General features: G+C 41.6%; 1 protein-coding gene across 1 annotated transcript in view; it reads right to left on the minus strand.

Annotated features, from left to right (window-relative positions):
• Positions 1-23,555, minus strand: part of MED27 (mediator complex subunit 27) — an 81,484-nt gene that overhangs the window by 15,825 nt on the left and 42,104 nt on the right. Inside the window, exons 4-5 of the mRNA XM_021413747.1 lie at positions 11,461-11,554; positions 2,007-2,114 (exon numbers count right to left, since the gene is read on the minus strand). Of these exons, the coding sequence (XP_021269422.1) occupies positions 2,007-2,114; positions 11,461-11,554 (202 nt within the window). The remainder of the gene's footprint in view (positions 1-2,006; positions 2,115-11,460; positions 11,555-23,555) is intronic.

The raw sequence follows: 23,555 nt of genomic DNA on the forward strand, positions 1-23,555 counted from the left end.
ACTTTCCCTACAGCAGCTGTTGTGACAGAGAAGGAATTGGAATGGACTATGTTTGCAATTGACTGTAATCGCTCATTCCCAGCAGGCACAATAAAGTAAAGCGAATCATTGCAAGAGCACTATCTTATTCTTATACTCCAATTACCAGTGTAGTTAATTAGTGGAAAAAAAGGGAGCCCACTGTTTGTCAATATGTGCTCCAGTTGGCAAAACTAGCAAGCTACGCATTTATTCAATCTTCCAAGCCAAATTTACTCATGATTTAAGTGGCTGCAACTCCAGTTCTACTGAAGTCAGACGAAATGTTCCTATTTATACCTAAAATGCAGACCTTCAGCTTTGCTCCAGCCTTGAGATGGCCCAATGGAATAGCAACTGCCACGAAACAGACACGGGTTCATTCAGCCCTGTGGGAGCAGTCACATTGCCCCGCTCAGGATGCAGAAATGTAAGTCAGTAGAGAACAGCCTCCTCTGCAGACTGCTTGAAGCAAGAAGGCAAACCAGGTGTTAGCAGAGGTGCTCAGGAGGAGAGAACTGCTCCCCATGGACATAGACAAAGGTCAGTGCCCCGTGCCCAAAGCCAGCCGTGGTGAGAACTGCTCTCAGATGACGACAGCGGAGGAACACAGCTCTCCCGAGAGCTAACCTGGAGCGAGACAGAAGCTCCACACCAGATGCTGAGTTTTGCAAAGGAACTCTCACTCATCTTTTCAGCACATATAGCATAATTATATTTCAAGGGAGCCTCGAAGGAAACTGGTTTCATCAGAGAAAATGCGCACACCCACATGAAATGTGGCTTGGGAAGCCACCAAGCAGTGTCAGTGGTTTTTAGGCTATCCTTTCACTTCCCAGCAGAACTCGGGGTGAAGAGGGGCTGATGCTCTAGTCTGCATTTATATGCTGATATGCTGGGAGTAGGGGGCAACTGCTTCTGCTGCAAAGTGGTATTTAAGCCTGCAGATCTGAGCAAAGCAAATCAAAAATTGGTCCGTTTTTATTCTACTCTTCCCTAGGCCAATCCTCCGCCCTTCAAGTGAGAATCTCTCATCAGGGAAATATAGCTGTGTTAAATTCTTCAGCAGATCAGCTCCTGGCCTTTTCTGGGGAACAGAGGTTCAGACTCGAGCTGCTGAACCCTGGGTCAGTACACAACGTGCTGCTGTGCGCTAAAACACAGTTATCACTTCTGAAAGGAAAAAAGTCTCACCTCATTATAACATGGCCTATGGGTGCCAAGTACTCATCTTGATATAATGAACTTTGTATTTTAATAGGCTTCATAATCAGAAGAGAAAGCTCCAGAGAGAAAATGTGCAACATGGAGGCATTTAGTGCTGTTTCTGGCACTGGAGTGTCCTGCTATCTCAGTAACAGAGACCATTTCACCCTGAAAGGAGGAACAACCCGAGCCAAGGGCACCAGCTCCCATCCCTGGCTGGGGCTGAAGGCAGCCATCTGGAGCACGGGCAGTCAGGAGGAATGCAGGGGTTCAAGCAGGGTGAGTGGCTGAGGAAACAAAGCCCTCGTGGAAACAGGGAACATTCACTTTTAGCAGCTGCTGTTCAAGACGAGCTAATACTGACAAGGAAATTATTGAGGACTACCAAGCAGTGATTCTCATGGCTGAGCTTATCAAGCTGAACACAAAGCTAGCCCAAGATTTCCCAAAAGCTCTCAGAAAAAAAGAAACGTGAACCTTGGGCTATTGATGTGCTGGTACACTGAAAAAATGTTTTCTCAGTAGACACTATTAATGAGGCAACTGGGGGTCTAAGGTGATAAATTAGAAATTCAAGCAAGAGCATCAGAGCTCAGAGAAAATCAGACATTCGGGTATGAAAAATCCAAGGAAAGCATGATAAATTCAAACCCTGCAAAACATCCACAAACTCTTCTGACAGTTTTGTGATTCCGGCACGCTCGTGATGGGATTCCTTCTCTCTGACATTTAAATATCAGGTAAAAATAAAGTTGATCGCTGCTGGATATACAATAACCTACCTTGCCATCGTCGGTATAGACGTTCTCATTGTATCCTTTCACTATTGTCCGGTCAATGAAGAGGCTCCGCATCACCACTATCACTTTTAACACTTTTCCTAAGGTAACCTGTCAAGAACAAGAGAAGGACAAACAAGGTGAAGGACAGCCAATGGCGTCTGAATTCACAAGACCATCATGTTAACAGCTTAAGTTGATGCAATTTCAGTTTGCAATATTTTACAGACCGAACAAAATAAAAGATCTGAAAACATTGTGCACATTATGAGGAAGAGACAGACCATAAAGCGCAGAACAAACATTCATTTGCGACTGAAAATGTATGAATTCACAGAATTCCCCTGCGCAGGCACGACACAGCCAGGCAACTCTCTCCATTTTATAAACAACACAACTCAATAACTTGTCAAAAACAATGAGCAAATGTGATTAGTTTCAGTGTATTCTATATTCTCCAATGCGAGTCCATTTAGGGAAAATAATTTGAAAGAAGAATCAGACTCTTCTAATGCTAGCTTTTAAAAGCATGCCATGAGCTTAATGTAAAACACTTTAGGTCCAATAAGAATTTAAAAATATTTACAAGATAAAAGAGTGGGAGAATAGCAATTACAGCTACAACAGTAAAAATCTTACACTTTGAAAGGTTTCATTTTCTTCTGTAGTAATTGCAAAGGGCAAACAATAAAAGCAGCATCTTGGTCTGTCACAATGTAACAGCAGAAATAAGCCTAAATTACAGTATCGACAAAAATACAATAATGAAGATGTTTTAATCTAAAAATCAATTTAACATTCAAAGATGAACTTATACTTCATTACTGTTAAAATGTCCAGTACGGATTTTGTCCTTGTGTTCTGCTGTACAAATATTATTTTGAGTTTTCACTCATCCTCAAGAGCACAAAATTGCTCTTTAGTCTCCTAGTCAGCACCAGGTACTCATGCTGCAGCAAGGTGGGAGCTAGTAGTCGTTAGCAGAAATTAAAAAGGAAAAATCTACAACAAATCAATAAAGACGCAGGGTGACTGATTTCTTTGGGAATGGATTTATCTGCTGAGGTTAGCAGTAAGAAGATGATTGCTCTCGCATGTGTTCATCTAAACTGGATGAAGTGATGGAACACAGACAGCAGAAAACAGGCGATGCCAACGCTGATGGACTGTGCTGGAGGACAGAGGGCTAGGATGGGAAATGGGGGTAGGAATGGAGAGACAGCACAGGGCTTTTTAGAACAGTCGCCCAAACTGCTGTAAATACCACTTTTCCATTTTAAAGAACTATACAGCAGGACAGTTACGGATCCTAAAAAGAAGTGATGACAACTCATTGGTGTGGGATGTGGAGAAAGCAACTCCAGGCCAGAAGAGTTAGAGCAACAGGGAAGGATGAGTTGACAACAACAGACAGATCAAGAAAAAGAGAAGGGAAAAAGAAGTCAATGACAGCCTTCAAGATGACAGGCTGCCAGGCATGATTTTGCAGAAACATAAAGGAAAAAAGCAAGCCAGAAGAAATTTTTGAAGAAAAAATATGTTGCAGACATAGGGTAGCTTGCAACAAGGCCTGATCTATGCCCACAGCACAAATAGCTTTTCCTGATTCTTACTTTCTTCCATCACACTGGGACTTCATGGAAGTGTATGGAACTACCCAGTGTTCTCAGGCAACCCTATGAGGTCCCAGTTGCTGTGAATTTAGGCCTAAAGGTGGCATTTACTGAGATACTCTGTAACAAGACCTAGCTGGCCTGCAAGTAAAGGAAAGTAGCAGAGGTATTTCTGCAGTGTATCAGCTACGTTAAAAATACAGTCCCAGATGCAGCTGCTCTACGCTGCTGATCAACTGCTGGAATCAGAAGAACTATTCTGTCGTAACAACATCATTAATTAGAAACAAGAGGAGAAAGTGGAGACACTCTGAAAAAAGCTGTCAGCACATTCAGAGTTAACTGGTTTTTTATTTACTCTTTTCTACCTTAGTAAGAGCAGCAGCTTTCTAGGATACATGCCTACTGAGAGAACTGACTCAATCTCACACTGTGCAATTATATACAGTAAAATTCAAAGGAGAAAAATTTTTTTAAACAAAACAGAAATCTTCTTAATGAAGAGCAAAAAGGCAGTCCCACAAACTCCCAGACACGGCTCTATATGTAATATTTTCTATTTTCATTCCCTTCACACACTTCAGTGGATGCTCACTTCTTTCCTCTTCCCCTGCATTCCGCATTCATATCTCATATTGCTGCCAGGCAGAAAAAAAACTTGGATGAAGTTGCTCTGAAGCCTGTGTGGGATGTTCCTGAAAATCCTCAGAGTTAGTAGTCACACGTAACAAACTGGAAAGTCCCATGTTTGGCACTCCAGCTTGCTCGCATGCACATCCCGCTGCCCTCAAACCTCCCCACCAGGCTGACCTGCACGAATCCTCTCGCAATGCTTCTGCATCAGCTCACCGCCTTTCACAGGTCATCCGTTTTCACAGCCTTCCAGCCGTTCACTTTTCACTTTCAGAAGCTGTCACTGTTACCCGGATCGCAGCTATTATCCATCATGCAAAACTGAAAGGCCACATTTTGCAGATTGGAACAGGACAGCAGCTCAGATGGCCCACTTGCTGAATGCCAAACAAGCAGGGTCACTGCCTTCCCTCATCTCCTGCATCTGGAAGAGCTGCATAAAGCCGCCCTTAAGAAACACTTCAGAGTGAGTTCCCTATTGAGTAGTTCCCTAGTGTTGGAATCTCTGCTCACACCACGGTATTAGCAGTGAACTAGCAGTCTGGCATCGAAACAGAATACTCTCCTATTCTGTGCTGCTGTTGCATGGAATGGAATGGCGTGGAATTCCTATAGGTTTTATAGAGGTTGGAAGAGAAATCAGGACTTTCTGACAATTGTGGCAGGATCGTATCAAAAGGAATAACAGGAACAGTACATGAGTTAAGTCCCAAGAAATGTAGAAGAAGCATAGCTCTGATAAATTACAGTTCATCACTTTTAACAGTACAGAAACACTGAGGCAAGCAGTACAAAGAACAACTATCACCAGGCTGGACGATGCAGCTACACATGGGAGGCAAAAGGATGCCCCATAGCTCTTTAAAGGATAAAGCACATTTGCTGCTGTACACAAGAAATGAGGTACCTTTCATTTTTCCCTCTAATAATCAAGACTCCTAACTGTTTTCAGGATGTAATGTTTCTGTTCACCCTGACCACATTTTACATATCACGTTTTCTAGCCAAAAGTTTTCTTTTGATGTCTGCTGAATGCAGGCAACCAAAGCCCACGTACCAAAGAGACGTGCATGGAGTGTAACGTACACCTTTGGTTGCAGAGCTGCATCCCCACAGATCACCTGAAAGAAGGGAACAAAAACCCAATGGCTCTGATACAAAAGCAATCAGAGTGTTCTGCTCTGAACTCCGGGAGCGCAGGGCTCTGTGCTGGAGGTCAAGGCTCACCCTGCTCTAACAGGCATAACACACACCTGCACTGCCACGGATACCAACTGCACGAAGGTTCCCCACTAGACAGAAAGGATACCTTTCCATTGCGACAAAAAAGGCAACAATTTCCTTTCTAAGCCAACTTCTCCCATTAAATTGCAACCTCTTCTGTCGATACCCTGTTAAGACAGCGCTTGGCTTTTTAATATTTTGCCTGTAGGATATATGCCAACTTGTCCTTGATGTAGAAAATTTTAATTCAAATCAATACGTGTACAAGGTCACTTAAAAATTCAATTAATATGAATGAAAAAATACGCCCCACAGTTCTGCGAGCTGAAAATGGAACAGCTGCGAGTTAAATACTTCTGCTGCCTCTGTTTTGGTCTGTGTAAAAACAATGCGCTTAGCACTGGCTTTTAACTAAAGTGCACTGAATTCAGGCAGTGAAGTTATTCGTAATGCCCCTGCTTCCTAAAACGGCAGGCACCAGACGAAGGTAGGACAGGCAGCTGATTGAAATCTGCAATATTATGCAGCTTTCCTGACAAAAATATAGAAAATAAAAATCTTGAAATATCCCAGCTTTAAAAATATTTTGTCTATCGCTAAGATAACTCTCAAAGAGCAGATGACAGATGCTGTATGCCAAGACTGGGGGAGGGGAAACGGAATAATCAGTGAAAATGCTTCAGATAATTTCTTGTGAGACTGCTAAAAACGTTCCCAGTTAGCACCGCTCACCGATTGGAGAGGAAAGAAATACCTTTCCAAATGAGTCAGTATCAGGGCCAAAATTAATCTACAAAATGAAAAGGATCAGAATTCATTTGCCACACCAGAATTCTGCCTGGAAGAAAGAGCTCGCTACACACCCCTTAATTTTGCCTCTTCATTGGAATGGATAGCAAATGAAAGGCCCTTTTATAAACGATTTGAGAATGTTTGTTATTGCATTTTTCTCTTCAGATTTATCTGGAAGTTTAATATTAGGAGAAAGTGTGCTGACGGCACCAAGCTCCAGCACCTCGCGGAAGAATCCCAAAGCTCCAGACTTCCCCTCAGCATCCCAGGGAATTTGCTGCTGATCCGACGTGCAGATGCTCTGCATTGCAGAGCTGAAAGAAAGAAAACATTAGTTTCAGTGAACAGGGTACCACCCTGCTAGTACAGAAAGGACCACGAGTTTGCACGAGGTTTTTATCCAGCTTTCAAAAGAACAAGGCAACATCAAAGCAGAGACGCAACCGAGCTGCACGCACTTCCAGCAAAAGGCCAGGCACCTGCTCCGCCTGGCACAGCCAGCCAGAAGCCTTCCCACCCACTCCTACATCTATCTTACTAATCACTACAATGGCTGGAAATCCTCTTTATATATATATTGAAAAAGAAGGTTCTGTGTTCACTATATAAATCAACCTCCCCCCCCCAAACCTTCAGCTAGGTTCCTTTTCCCCGTGTCTCATCTGCTGCTGGTATCAACGCTGCGCTTTCCCTCACATGCTCATTATTCTTTAATGATGCCTATTTGTAAATAGCAAGATAAGATGCAATTAAGCTATTAGAGTCTAAATAAACAAACATACTAATTAGTTCTTTACAAGGAAGTCTTTCTCCCTTTTTTTTTCCCCTCCTTATTTTAATGTAGGGGCTGGAATTTGCCTTTCATTAATCTAACCTAATTGCAATAGTGCACGATAAAAAGTTAACATAAATAAAGGATTAAAATGATTTTGCCACATTAAGGATAAGCTGATGGTGCTCTCCTTTAGTACCATGGCACATTCTGCTAATAAAGCAAACTGCCACCCAATGGTGTTGTGCCAGCAGCCAATATGGATTGGTGATGCTGGACCAGCACTGCCATGGAAGGCAAAATGGATTTTATCTCTTTCTACCCTAAATTACAGCACAGCAGGAACTTTACAGGGATGAAAACGGCATCTGATCGTGCAGAACAAAAAACTGCAAGAACACTTGTAACTGCAGGTCACAATTTCCCTCCTCCAGTTTTTCAACCTCTCCCAAGACTGGGGTGTCTTGAACAAGAATCAGTTGGGGCCTTTTCTAATGGACAAACAGACAATTCCAGAATCCATTTTTTTCCCCTAGGAAATCATGATGATTTCATGTAAAACACTGATAAACAAAATTCAGACATAAGAAATTATTCCGATTTAGTGAACAGATGTCTAGCCTATTTGCAATTAATACAGCCCCCACTTCCATACAATCAGACTGTTTAAAATGCTTGGAACAAGATTTGAAAGTTGAAATGCAAAATGTGTCTGATTTTACTGAGAATGAACAGAAACTGTGCAAAAAATGTTCCATGTTTTTATAGGAAAAATCTACTAAAAATTTAGACATCTGTATAAATGCATAAAATGTCTCCAACATCAGAAAGTTTGTAAGATAACGAGAAAACAAGAAATGGCAATTTCTGAAACGAGCTTTGCTTTGGCAGAAACAACTTTTCCAATTGAGAGTTAGTTGCACAGAGCATTATGCTTCAGAAACAGCTCAAAATACAGAAAGCTATTCATTATTGGTAAAAATATTTACCTTGTGCTCCTAATTTGGAGAGCAGTGACTTTACATAGATTAACAAACACTGGGGAGACAAAGATGCTTGAAGACCAAGTGGCTCCTGGACCATGACAAGAGCAGAAGTTGCTATGCTTGCCTAGGACTGGCTAGGTGCGTGGCCCTAAAGAAGTCCATTTGGGGCCAATATTTACTGTATTGTAAAATACTTCTGACATGAAAGGAATGAATTGTATTCAGGAGTTAGAAGTTTCACACTGAAAAAAATAGCATAAATGCTGGTAACAGAAACAAGGTATGCGAAACAGCCACACAACGGTGATACCTCACAGATACTTCATTAGAAAAAAATAAAGTATATCTTGGAATACAACTATTTAATACCATCAAAAATTCATTAATTAAAAATCAATTTGTGTTTTCTTAACACGAGATGAGGTTTCTCTCTTTATAGTTCCTGGCAGTTGACCAACAAAATCTCACAAAAGTCTTAAGAAGGCCTCAGTTCCCTCTGCTGCTGCTGCAAATTAATTTTGCATAACACTGTTATTAAAGCTGATAAAATTCTATGTTTAGTCTTTTTTTATGCATAGCGCGATTAAAAGATTAATAGAAAAATCACTAGTGAAGATTGGGATTAAACAGCACCTTGAAATGGTAAACTGCTTTTAAAGTCGGCTGAGGATTTCACACAGCTCTGAAAGGTTTCAATTATTTATGTGTTTGGTCTGTGTAGCATAAATCCAGACTAATGAGGTACAATTGCTGTGTATAAATCTACAACACAAAAACTCCTTATTGTCTGGGGGAAGCAGTAACCTCGAAGGAGCAGGCGGCAGAAACCTTTCAAGGCACAGCATTCACTGCTCACAGGAACACTCTCTTCCCCCCTCCCTTCAAGTTCTCAGCTTATGGAAGAGCTGTACTCTGCCGAGGGAGAGCCCAGCTTCGTGCAGAGGTTACCAGGCCCAGGACTCAGACAGCAGCTCCCGCAGCTGGTAATTACCCCTCTAGAAACATGCAGGCTCTGAAAGCCCCACCACCACAGCTAAGGCCATAACTTGGTTTCCACGTACACATGACGATGGGCACCAAGCAGTCTGGGGCTGAAATTTTCTCAGTTAGATCTCTTTTTTTTTCCTGAAGATGATTTTGAGGCAGTTTGCAGCTATTCTGAAGTTTCGAAGAATCTCACAGGCACGCCCTGATCCTTCTTCCCCGCCTCCTTCCAATAGTTTGCACATTCTTAAAATATATATCCTGCTTATCAGTGCCTCTGATGACGAATGTGTGTGTCTCTGGCAAACCAAAGGATTGAAGATGTCTTAGTATAAGAACTACACCTCTATGGCAAAGATCTTCATAAGCAACGGCAGGTATGATATGAACAGTACAAGAGTGAAAATGGTTCAGATTACGGTTGGCTAATTATCTCTGGACAAACTGTATGGCCGTGAAATATTTTTAAACAAAACAAGCATTATCTGAATCCTTTGCTACTGTGGTAAATCACTGCTGCGGGCGAGCAACTCCACATCTAACTTGGGATGAGTTCAGAGTGAGAAATGACAAGTTCTGCAGAAACCTCCCTTCTTCTGGGGGAGGTGCTCTTCACACTGCCCGTCCTGCAGCACCTTTTGCTGAATGATTTGTGGCTGAAAACAGCAAAAGCTTCTGCAGCAGTCGGGGCCAGATGGAAAGTGCCATATTGGCAGCATCAACTGAGACAGATGGGAAAGAGGGAAAACCTGCCTAAAAGAGAAAATGATAAACCCATCACAAAATCACATGCAAAAATACTTTAAAAACAGTGGTTTTGATCTCTGATCCAAAGAAAACATGCAATCCACTGGCTCAATACAGGGCTGTTGTCTTGTAGCAACAATAATGTCCTTGATTTAGAGACCAACGTTATTTGGTAGGTCATTACTAATTGCAAATGAGGCTTCTTTTGCAGTTACCATTTTTGCCAATGCACCTTGCTCCCAACCAGTTTTATCCAAGATAACTTACAAAATTTCCTAGTTGTGCCCATTTCTTGGAAAGTATCACCTTTTCTGATCTCAAAAAGCCATCAGAATCGGAAGGCAACTACTAGGTGCAGAGGGGGACTCTAAGAGAATGGAAATGGTTTCCAAGCAAGGAAGTAAAACAGTGAAATAGTTAAATATAAAGTCAGCTTAACAGCAAATGCAAAAGCTTCCATGACTTAGAGCTTCTTAAGACTGCACTGATGAATTCAATTCTTTTATGGAATATGTTGTTCCACTTGGTGAATCCAACAATTGCAGATTAAATGATTTAATGCCAGTGGAAGCCAGCTGTGTATTTTAACCTCTGACTCAGTTAATCTCTGGCAAATATTGGGCTGCTCAAAGGAAGTTAATAGTAAGATGCTAAAGAATTGATTAATTAAAATGGAATGTAATCACTGCTATACTTATTATTGAGACACTAACAGAAACTTTGAAAAATGGAGGCAAAATCTAAAAATAATGGAGTATTCAATTCAACAAACACTAAAAAAACCAAATTCTTCATTTGAGAAAGTTGCTTCGACAAAATATCTGATTTCTAGATTCACATTATCATTTGCTTGAAAAAAACAACTATACTCACACACACACACACTATACCCAAGCCTTTTGCAGCAGCCTATGTGAGAATGGAAAATATAAGAGGAAGTGCCACAAACGATCTGTGATGGAAAAGACTGATTTGGTCCCAAATTTTCACTTGGACATAGAATATTTTCCACTTTCATTTAAAAGGTATCAAAAGATGCGACTTCAGTCTTTTATTCGGCTGCAGGAGAATCAGCTTCCAAGTGCCATGCTGTAAGAGTTCAGCAGACCCTATTTCTGTGCTGCTGTCCCAGAGTAAAAACTTTACAGACTCGGCTCTTGCTATAAGCACAACAGCTGCCTGTGAAAATTGATGCGAACAATAGGCTCTTCTGGAATGAAATCTTGCTTGGTCAGGCAGAAATAAGTTGAATGTATTGGACTTGTTTATCTATAATCAGGCCTTTACTGCTCATTTACTTCAAAGGCAAATTCTTGACTTCATCATAAAACAGAAATCCATTGGACCAAGAGCAATTTGAACAAATTTAGACAAAGGAAACCAATACGATTTCTCTCTTCCTCCTACCGCTTCTTTTTCTTCTTAATTATCACAATTGAGATACGCTCATTGCCAAGACTGCTGAAGAACACAGTATCTGAGCTCACCTTCATATTTCTACAATCTTATTTAACAATAAAAAGCATTTAAAGGTGAAATTCTTTTTATCATCCATGTGCCTAAAAGCAAAAGAGATCTTACACCGCTGGGTCAAATGAAGAACAGCACGTTTCTGGAAAAAAATAATCTTTAATAGCCTGCCTTTTAGAAATAGCAGTTCAAGCCCTTAAGAAATCCATCTGAAAGGACTAAACGATCCAACTCACCAGCAGCATTGCAGAGGTCCCGTTGGGCCGGGAGAGTTGGATAGACATTTCAGGGAACATCCTGTCAATGCGATTGATCACATCGTCAACGTACCTGCCAAACAACACAACACAGTTACACACGCGCTCCTTGTTGCAGATTATTACTTATTTTTAATGTCCACAGGATTTCCCTGAATTAATTTAATTAGTCTTTGATACATACAAGATAGCAAATATGTACAAAATAAAAGCACGAGGAAAAAAAGGAATCAACTGACCCCGAATACAGGCAAACGATGAGCTACACCAAGGTGGATGTTGCTCATACTAATTACTTCCATAAAGATAAAGAAATATAAAAATACATAGCGTTTTCAAAAAGCAGAAGGTGGGATATAAGTAAACATGGGGTTTTGTTTAAGAGAAAAGTATTTTTTGTAAAGCACTTTTAAACTGAGCCAGATATCCTTTATTATGTAACATGAAAGTCTGGAGACGTTTGAAACAAAACACAGGATAGAATTTGTCAGACAGCCTCCCCAGGGATGCTTTGCCCATCAGCGTTATAGGACACCCAGATCAAGGTGTCCTGCTTACTCACAGCACTCATGAATGATAAAATCCAGCAAAACCTCTCCCACCCTGGAAAGCTGCATTAAAACCTTAATCCGCACCTCCAGTTGAGTAGAAAAGCTTCCCCATTCATTTGAATGACTCATTAACAGCTTGTTTGCTAGTAAGCAGTCAAAATATCCACAAACCAAGATCTCTCTTAGCATGGTGAACAAGGAGACATATAAATGCTTCGGGATGAGTAATCTGCACATCAACAGATCAACAGTACGTGCCTAATTTTAAATGCTACCGAATCCCAAATCCCTTGTGTGTGAATGGAGATGTCTGACAGAGAAGCTGGTGAAAAGAAATTCTGTATTTCTCCATGAGTATATGGTTAGGAACATACCTCACAGCCTTGGACATTTTAATGCAAATTATTGCAGAACTTAAATTTTCTGAGTTTGGGGTGATAATTTAAAAACAAATAAAATACAAAGTTGCACGTCATAAAACAAAAGACAAAGTCTACATGCATTAAGGAAGAAAAATTCAAGTAATTTTAAATCACAGAAACAATACTCTGGACTCTGGCATTCTATCTGCTTGTATCTCTCTGAAAAACCCCAACGGCCATCTACATTTATCCTCTGACAGTGTGATCCAGGCTGGTCGGAGGTGATTAATTCTTCAGCTCTCTCTTAGACCCGATCATTTCTAAATGTCAAACTTGCCTTGACTGTATGCCTTCAAGCTACACTCAAAGCCAACTGCCATTGCATGCCACCTGAGCAGGAGAAAGAGATCCTTGTTTTTTCTTTCAGAAGAGACTGGTGTCTGGCAGAACAGGGAGCTGCGAGCTTGCCCAACGTCCTGCCCTGAAGTAAACCCACACATAAAGCTAAGCAACTAGGTCAAAAGTTGATACAAAACAGAAATCTTTTGAAGACTATTGATCGCACTAACTCAATGTTAACTTCTATCTGGGGTTTGGAATTGGTTTTGTAATGTTCAAGAAAACCAACCCAACAAAAAATAACCAACAGAAATCCGTGTTACTTTGGCAAGGCACAGCAGCTACAGGGTTTTTCCCCACAGGTGGCCTGGCCTTTTCCTTTCTTTCTCAATCAAGAGAATCCCAGAGAAAATCCACGAGCCCTTCGCCTTTATTTAAAAGCAGACATCAGCATTTCCTGAGGACGCATCAGACCAGAAGGGTTCTTCAAAGATTCACAAATAATTACTGAATTAGCCTGACTGCACAATGGCCTCAAATACAAAAGGACGGACAGCCTAACGGACTGCAAAGCTCTTCTAGAGCCCTGCCCTTCAGAGAGGACATCTGGTAAAACACCTTGTGAAGTAGGGTTAGGGTGAGGTTGGACTTGATGGTATTGAAGGACACTTCCAACCTGAGCAATTCTATGGTTCTGTGATGGGTATGATAAGTCAGAAGCAGCACGACAATGTGGAAGTGTAACTGGTGACGATTTTAGAGCAAACTGAAGAACATACAATAAAGATGAGATACAGAGCGATCCCAAAGCTGTCTGGAAAGAGGGTCAGAGAAAAAGCAGCTCTCTGGAACTCATTTTGCAGAACTGAAATGCATTAATTTAGTGCCAAAATAAGCAGAGTCACAATTTACACATCTCTATCCAGCAAGTTACAGCTCAAAAATATGATGGCTCCTATTTATGTTACAGAACTTCTTACAGCCTCTCAGAGAAGTGTAGCACTTAAGGAGAAAAGTTTAATTTTACTTCTGCTATGAGCACTTCCAGTGTACTCACCACGTCTCAGTTCTCTCCTTACAAAAGACGCTGGTTGGAATGAGCATTTACAGACACAAGTAGTAACAGAGCAGGGAAAAGCACATGGAAATAGATTTGCTGAAATGCTAGGCGTATCTTCAGCTTAAGAAAGAAGTACACTGAACTCTCAGAATTACATACAAGCTGAAATCACGGCGGTAAATTCCCCTCTTGCCCTGAAACAGTCGTTCTTTCACCTACAAAGAGTTGAGAAGAGTGTCTGGAGAGGCAAAGGATGCTCCAGCAGGCCTGAAGACAGACTGCAAAAGACCATTCCCAGCAGTCCCCACATGCAGTCACAGTGCAGTATTTGAACTCGTTACAGATGGAATTTAATCTCTTATTCCTCTATGAGAGGAAAAAAAACCAAACCAATACACGAACACCTGATAATTTTTAATACCCTCAGTTAGTGCCACTCTACTGAAAAGAGCTTCAAGAAACCTCACCGTGACTGCGTCCTGACCCGTATGGGTGCACGTTCTGATCAGTAAATGACAACAGGACTTCCCATCATTACATCCTATCAATATTGCACCAATTTTGCTAATGTAATTTTACTAGTCAGTGGGAGGATTTTTAAAGAAGCTCTAATAGCAGGTTTGTACCAACTTCCCCGTCCCATTTTTCTCATCCTTCTCTCCCTCTTGACATAGATTCATGGTTTTTAAGGAGGTTTTCAAATTATTTTTGAACAGAAAATCTTTATTTTAAAAAATGATAAATAGTACCAATCAGCGGTATGCATCTGAATGTGCAACTGAACCCTGTCCAGTAAGATGAGACCTGACATCAGAGATTCTCCAAGGCTGTCAACATTATAAATTGTTATTTCCATTTTAATGCACTAGGGTACTTCTTAGTATAAATATGCTGTATTAATACTGCAGAGGTCAAATGCACCAATCTACCCCAAGAATACCAGCAAAGACAAGAACGAATTCTGAATGTTAACATGCAAAAGAAAGCTTTTTTTGTTGTGAACATATATGATAAAACAATGCTAGAATAAAGCAACAGAGATAATCTTTGAAAAATTGGCAACAGGCATGTATGTAAATCCTTCAGTCCATATTAGAGGAACAATGCCTGGAACTGACAGAAAAAAACTTCTGAAGCCAATTATAAAATACTGGTTATAATGGATTAATTAGCTATGCAAGCCAGATGAGACGTTTCATGCTAAAACATCAGGCTGACAACATAAAAATAATTCAGGAACTATCTTTGCAGACAGACACTCTTTGATTCACACCTAGGCCCCTCATAACACAGAAATATGAAAAACTAATTCATTATAAAATGCCTTTAATTCCGCACTGGACAGATGGCTTGGTTCTCCAACGTGACCTCTCTCTCTCTCTGCTTTTTTATATTTATTTTTTTTTTATCTTTACTGGATCAGATCCAGCGATCCAACGTTAGTGTGATGTTTAGCAGCTTAGACAAGATTTAAATAGCATTTATCCCACACAGTATTTCACTTGCATGCTGTTCACTTTTTCCACTCAACATTACCATTTAAAAATCAGAAATATAGGTGTTTGCAACCAGTTTTGGAGGAGATCTTTCAAAAGAAGAACATTCTGCTAAATGATTGTGGAGAGAGCCAGACAGATGTCTGTAATACAGTGGAGCTTCACTGCTCCTGAATCGCCCGGTGGAAAACACTACGTATGGGATGAAGAGAAGCTCTTGATTCTGTTCAATCTGTGATTTGTGGCATTCTGGACAGCAGAAGGGGAAGCTCTCCACACATTCCGTCACTTACTAGCACAGTACCTACCTGCTCCCACACTTCTGGGGAGGGTTTTTTGTTACTGTTTACATCAGAGCTAATAACTTCTTTTTATAAAGAGAGTAAATAGCTTTCAGACAAATTGATTGGATATTATATTTTAAAACATACAGTCACAGTTCTAGCGTGATTTATTAACCACAGAATTAAAGTTTTAATTTGATTCAGCCACCTGCTGAGCTAGTCTCTGCAGGTAGCAAATTCAAGTTGATAGAAGGCTTTTGAGAAGCATCAATTAACAAGAGTTATTAAAACAGTGACCTCTGCCAGCTTTTGTGAAATGACACTTCCTGCTTGGGTAGGCAATGAAGAGCATGAAAAGGAATTCAACAACTCTCACGCTGAGAAAGCAGCATCACGCCTCAAGACATCTCATTAGGCAGCTGTCACAACCCGTGATATCTATAGACCAACCTGGAAATATCTGCCTCTTTCCCCAACTTCCACAGTTGATCTGTTGCTATTTCAGGCTCTTACTCTTCCATCTAGAAATTCTAAAAATGCCCGTGTTTCCTCATGCCAGCACTGCAGGCATTTGCCTGTTTTGACCACCTTCTCCTCTAGCCAAAAACTCCCTTACCAGGCTGCCTTGTCTTACAGCTGTACCACCGGCCTCTGAACAAACTGCTTTAGTGGTTTCCTCTCTCTTCTCTCATCCAAACACAAAGTTTCTGTTGGTGAGGACTCCAGCCAGGCTCCTCACTGCAGCCCATCGTGCTTCCCTCTGTTCTTTCACCATCTGCACGCAAACTCTCTCTTCTGCTACTCCTTTAATGCCTCCAGTTCCTGCTGTGAAATCTTTATTCATGATAGGTTGTAAAGGAAAAGCATTACGTTACTCAAGTAAGAAACTTCTAACTACCGTGAGGGAGACTGAGGGCAGAAGAGGCAAAACTGAAGTTGGAGTGATGCTTTCTTCAGCCATGGGGCAGCAACACGTGGCTGGGATGAGGGACTCTGGCATGGCAGCATCTTGGGAATATGACTCCACAGGTGGGGGAAGCAGCATGCCAGGAGGCGTGGATTGGAAACAGCAAATTTGCTAAGATATCCTGGACAACAATTCATGCCCAACCCAGCCTCAGTATGGGGAAGTGAGACAGCATGCAACTGAAAGCACAAAGATTCGGCTCCAAACCTGAGAGAAGGCAGCTCGCCACTGATTTCAGCAAGTTAGCTTGGTTTCAGCTGTGCTAGGAATCTTATTCTGGTCATAAAGGAATGACATTTCATTACTGAGTGGATGCAAAAGATCAAGTCACAGATGTGCCCAAATAGTCTAAAAGTGTTTACATATAAACACAGGGCGGTCTGCTTCAAAAGCACGTGCACGGAGAGCTGCATCCAATCCTCAACCATCTGCACTTCTCACTCAGGGAAGGCCAAACCAGTTCAGCACTTAGAAATGCACACTGAGTCGATTGGACAGTTCTCTAGAAACTAAGACAGTGTTTAAGGGTTGGACTCACAGGGGCATTTTGGAACCTGATTCAACAATTTCCAGTCTCCAGCACCAATAGTGACATAAGGCACTGACACATCCTGGCCCCCTCAACTGTGCTGTGCTAGGAGAGCTGAATCAAAGAGCTGATCTGGCTTTAAAAAGTAGGAAACGCTTTAAATGTAAACCAGTTTCATGATTCAGCTCTGTGCCTGCACAATTCCTGCGGGGACCAAAGCTCCCAGGACAGAAATGCTGTACACTGGGGTCATTCTATCACAACATTAAAACATTTTTTTACTGCAAAATATGTTGTTTATACTGTCTCGTTTACTCAACAAACAATTCTGCATTATTCAGTGCCACTGTGAATGTGCTGATAAGGGATGAGGTGTGAACACATAAGGAATTTTCTCAAAGGTAAGAAGTGACAGCGAGGCTACACATGCAGACAGGTTCCCATGCTGAATACTTACAAAATGCAAACCTGCCCTGAACCAGCCTCTGGACATCCACACGTTTAAGTTAAGTAAGAACAACTCTTTAATATGCTCTGAAAACACACATTTTGTCAGAGCACTGGTTCATTTGGTTTTGAAGAAAGAGCACAAAGACTTCTGTTCACAACATCAGATTCCAGTGTATCCTCTTAAACAGCGCAACTTTAATAGGCAAAACCTCAAATTACAAACAGAGACCTTGCAGTCTAATTCCCATAGATATTTCACCATATGGTTGAAATAGCTTTCCTGGTACTTCTGCAGAATGTTCTTCAAAACGCCTTAAATGCACAGTAGTAATCAAGAGATGAATAGGGATATTGCAATGTGTGAAGGCTGGTTAACAAAATAAGCGTGCATCTGCTTTACAGTCATCACCAGAATCTTGCCTGGGCTTGTTACTAGACTGTGTGCTTTATGAAAAACATCATTATCTCCTTTATATGTACCTCAGGAGGAAATACAGCCCTCCCTAACATCAGTAATAACAATTTCAGAAGCAATGTTTCACAGCACATATGCATTGTTTATTTCCTTCTTGTTCGAGAAAGTAGATGTTGCTCCACAACCATCACTAAATGCTAACAGCAGTAATTTTCCAGGACCTGGATGAGAATCAGAACCATTACATGAACGTTTATCTACAAAGATGGTTCTTGTAACTTGTCAAGCAATTTGTGCCCCATCCATTAGCTGAAATTTGCGCACACACACACACACACAGGTTTCCATGCAGTAAAGCTATGCCAAAGGTCCTTGGGATTAACTCAGGCCAAGAGATCCAGCTGGCCTTCACAAAAACCTGTCTGCACAAACCAGACATACCTCAGCCCAGGGGGCTTCAGAGAGACGGGCAATGCCCACCCTCTCCTGCCCTCTTAGCTTAGCAGAGTTCATCACAGGCTGCTTGGATGTGCACTGCAATGAAAGACCACGCTCTGCACCTCCACATCAGCCATGCAGCACTAGGAGAGAGGAGAAGGAGCAGGCTGGGATGTGCTGATGTTCAGTGAACACCAGGCGGTGCTTTGTCAAAGGGCCCAGAACAACGCATCGTGTTAGTCCTGCTTCTAAAAAAGATAATGGGCTGAGCTGGCTTTTGGCTCACCAGCCCCGCCTGGTTCCTAAACAAAATAAAAAGGGGCTCCTTGCAGATGGGAAGGCTTCCATTGTTTGGGCTGACTACGTGATGGGATCCTGACGCTACACATTATTCCTTGCTGTCATTTATTTTAAAGTTAGAATTCAGTATTTTATGATACATAATTTTCAGCTTTGCTATTGAAGAATTATTTCAGCAGCACAATCTTTCCACTTTCTCTCTTTGTGCTTTATATCTCCCTCAACAGAGGGGAAATGACAGTACTTACCTGCTTTTATGAAAGACAACAGATAATGCATGATACCTATTATGTATTCTATACCTATCACAACTAGTGAGATTTTACTTCTGAGCTGACTGATTGATGAATAGAAAACATACTATATTTTGCACAATTAGGCCTTTCTATGCACTGTATTTGACCATACTGCCAGCACTGCTGGAAGGGGGAGATCTCAGCGGTCACTTATGCTACGAGCATCAATCCCTGACCTTAGCGAAGGCAACCAAAACTGAAAGGATGGGAAGGAGGGAGTGTTAAGGATATAACCCTCTAAGGAATGTCTAACAGAATCAGAGCAGGAGAGCAGAGCAGAGCACTCCCTTAGGACAGGTATTGTTTGTACTGGTTTAGTTACCAAAGCCCTGACCTTGTCTGCTTCAAACAAAGTATCCCTACTTAAATCAGAGGCTGATGGCACACAGGCAGTGCTCTCTGGTTTTAAAACATTCTTCAAATTCAGAACGGCTCAGTACTCGTTCAAACCTGTTTCAGTAGATTTTCTCATCCTTACCATATGTTTCCCTCAGTTTTGGCTACGAACAGAGTAACTTCATGTCTCTGCCATGTCAGCACCTGACGCAGGCACGAGCACATGCGTCAGAGCTGCAGCTTCACTCCTGAATACCTGTAGGTGTGCTGCATGGTGGACTTCCTAACAGCTACTGGTGTGAAGATATTAAACTGTTATGAAAGATTTTTATTCTAGCACTATTACCATAGAACCTGTACTGGATTCTAGCTGTATTGTGGAAGCAGATTTCTAAAGCTCGTCATCGTGCTAGCATCTAAGGATACTCAGATAAACAGGATGCCTGAAGGAGCGTTAGTCAAGAGAAAAAGCAAAACAAAAGAAAATCACAGACATGAGGACATTTAAAATTTGGCTTCTGCAATTTTATTGAAGTCCCCATGGTGACATGTTATTGCACTGCTCAATTCCCTCTTTAGAATTACACTTTTCCTGTAGAACAAGATTTTGGAATACATAACGGGAGTACTAGGAAGAAGACTCAAGAAAAGATGCATATTTGCATGCACACACACATCACGTACATACCTATATACATACCTGGTTATAGTCATTCAAATAAATAAAATAAATAAAAAATATCAAGGCAACAAGAGGAGAAAGCCTTGGCAGGTGGGAGGCTCGAGCACAGAAAACCTGTTAGGTTTTCAAATGTCAAGTTAAACATGAGAAGCCTTTGAACACAAGAGACGTTTAAAATAAAGCTTGGTGGCTCCTAGATGGGTCTCCCTTGGGGGGGAGGATTACAAAAATATCAAGTACTGTAACAAACAGTGACTTGTGCAACCCCTTTTACCAAGTACCTCTTGCAAGTTTTATGATTGCCTATTTTCTAAGTTGTCTTGATGAATCCTGATTTCTCTCCTCAAGATTAGGCTTTGACCAAGTATTTCAATCCTTTTGCACTAATACAGAAATGGAAAATCTCTCTTAAAACTCAGAAGTTTATCACAGGACTCCTTCAAGGCCATCTTTCCACCCTTCTGGTACAAAAACTGCATAGAATAAGTACAATCAGGTATTTATACATTCAAGAATCTCCCGTACAAACACTCGGTGGAGAGAAGCCCTTCAGAATCCTGTTTTCTAAAGCCCACATCTCTCATTGCCTTTTCCTCCAACGTGACTTTTTCGCCAAGCAGATTTCCTTAGGTTGGGATTTTTAAGGAGGGGAACTAATTCCCTTAAGAACTCTGGAAAACAAAATTCCCCTTAATTCCACCACCACTGGCAGAAGTAAACAACAGAGGCTGCTAAAGGGAACCGATTACGGTAACAGTAACCCTTGGGCTTGCCAAATCCAGCCCAGACACCGCAGCAAAGCAGCTCTCCGGAATCACACTACGCCTTTTTGGCTACCTTCCCTCTCCCGTAATCAGGTTCCTCTTCGTGTGAGGTTATTTCCCCTCCCACACAAGGATCAGCGTGCAGCCGCAGAAGAGATCAGAACGGCCTGACGTTCGCGGCGGCTTTTTTTAACGCTGGAGCCCAGGTCTGCCTGTGCTGCTCCGCTGTGCTCAGCAGGCAGGGCAGGGATGAGGGAACTGGCAGGGCTGAGCCTGGCCTGGAGCCAAGGCCGTGCTGGGGGAAACAAGGCTTCTGCATCCCTCTGCCTTACCTGCACAGCTTCCCGAGAAAGCCAAGCATGCGTCAGTGCTCACGCTGAGACTATCCAAAGGAAAATACCTCCTTAAGAACGACTGCCTTCAGTGCTAGCAAGAAGTGTTATTATTAGCAACTGTGTTATTAAAAGAAAAAGCATGGCACAATTTTAATTATACTAATAGAGAAAACATCCTAAGTAAAGAAAAAAAAAACAAACAAGGAATGACAATCTCCTTTGAAAAAATACGTGAGTATTAAACCTGCCTAGCTTTGTTGCTAGATACATTGCTCCGTCCTGAGCGTACATTAAAGAATATAGAGCTGAAAACACCACAGAAATTAAGTTTTGTTAAGGAACGTCAAGTTGATCACCCACAGGAAAGAAATTCCAAGTTGCTACACATTTCTTAACAGCAAACGGGAACTGATGAGCAAAAGCACAGCCTCTGAGCACCGACAGCCGAACTAACACGCTGCCCACTGCAACGTGAGCCAGGGAGCAAAGCGAGCCAGCCCCGAGCACGCAGCACCTCGGAGTCCTGCTGCAGCAGGGCCAATGAAGGGTTTCTTGCAGGCTCTGAAGACAATATGAGCCCGATCAACCTTTTCTAATCAGCAGCCAAAGTGTCTCGCCTGTCTGTCAACGGCAGTGTCTCCCAGCAGGGAGTGGTTTATTATTCTAATAAGATGCTCCAGTGAAGAGAGGGTCAGCCGTGGATCGCCATCAGGAGAAGATTTAATTAGATTTTTTACGCTGACTAAAGGCACTTCCAGCACACAGACAAAATTTTAAATACAGAGATAAATGTTAACGTATTTTAAAGCAAGGTTACTTTCGTTTTCTTTGTTTTAAACGCAGAATTTATGTTTTTCCTTTTTTTTGTGACGGCTGTTCTCATTACCTAGTTGCACTGTCCAACTTACAGATCTGTAATTATAAAACCTCCAGTCAAATCCTCCAAAGGGTTCCCCCGTGGAGAGAGCTCTGTATTTTTTAGGAAAGAACCTAAAAGAGAGCATAAACCAAAGACAAAGCCACCTGAGAACCAATCGGTTCATCACAGAGAGGAAGTTACAGAAGTTTGATACTAAAGGCATGAATAACATATACCAATATATTACTACAGTGTTTCGATTAAAAATGTGCTATATAAAGAAGTGAATGTGAATCAGTTATATCAATACAAACAACTGAAAACTTTCCGTACGAGCAGGCAGAACTTTCATTAAGAGTAAGCTTTTATCAAAGGTTTTTTTAATAACAACGAGGGGGAAGTTGAAGCCAATGATGAGGGGCAGGGCTATTACAGATACTTCAATCATTTGGAAACTATTATCTCAAATTCATGCTGCTACCACAATACAGGTTCACCTAGTAACATGACAGCCAATTACATGATTAATTAGCTAACACAGAGCTACTGAGAGTCAACCAGTTGAAGCCGACGTCCTGCAGAAGCAGTGACGTTTCTGAACATGAGTGAACTGGCAGATATTCCAAAACCCCTCTCCATTCATTCTCAATTTGCATTCGCTATTCGGTGCATTGACATCTATTTCTGTATTTGACTTTTGTTTCATCATTTAACTATTCTTCATTTCTTGTGTACTTACAAAGTTTTCTGCGAACTCCAAATGCAAATGAAATGCAACTACAGTAAATCAGACATCCTTAATGGCATTCCATAGATGTTACTTTTAAGAAGAGACAAAAACATACAAGCCACTGATGATACTGCATAACTGCTTGGCAAAAGGCACAACGAGGCAAACGCTGCACAGCATCTCTGAAAAGGAACCATGGGGATGGGAAAGCAGAAGAAGAAAGCTCGACTGAAAACAAGTGGAATGCAGTTACAGTTACATCCTCAGCTGCACTGCTCCAAGGTTTGCTGCTCTGCCTGCCTGGGACCCGTCCCACTGGATGGAAAATAGACTTCTTTGAAAACTGCAGCTCATAAGAAGCACAAAAGAAAGACAGAAAATAAGGGCAAACAAAATAGTGCTCATCTTGTTCCTTCCAAGGGCTTAAAAAAATCCCGAAAACATTAACTTTAGTTTAAATGTGTGTGTGTATATAATTTCACAGTATCAGAATTTACTCAAGGAGCCCTTTTCCATCCCCACATGCCACACTGCATCAGTGCTAAATGACAGCATTCAAGAGGCTCTAAGCTCAAACCAGAGCTAAAGTCTTCCCATTATCCCATCCTTCACATTCAGGAGATGGAAATGAAATACTTCTGTAGGGTTTGAAGGCAAAGGAAGTCAACTATATGGGCAGGTTTTGCACATGAGAGGAGACCTCATTGCTGAGGTTCACCCACCAAAGCACACAGGGAAGCACTGACTCATGCTCCCGCTTTAAGAAGCCTGGCAGGACCACCCTTGAAATGCCAATTAAAGCCTCAGAGAACACAGCAATCTCTGAAATCTACTACGCCTTCTTCAGAAGCGCGCTTTGATGAGGAATGTCACCCCCAGAC

This window comes from Numida meleagris, chromosome 16 (assembly GCF_002078875.1).
Source record: "Numida meleagris isolate 19003 breed g44 Domestic line chromosome 16, NumMel1.0, whole genome shotgun sequence".
Lineage (NCBI taxonomy): Eukaryota > Metazoa > Chordata > Aves > Galliformes > Numididae > Numida > Numida meleagris.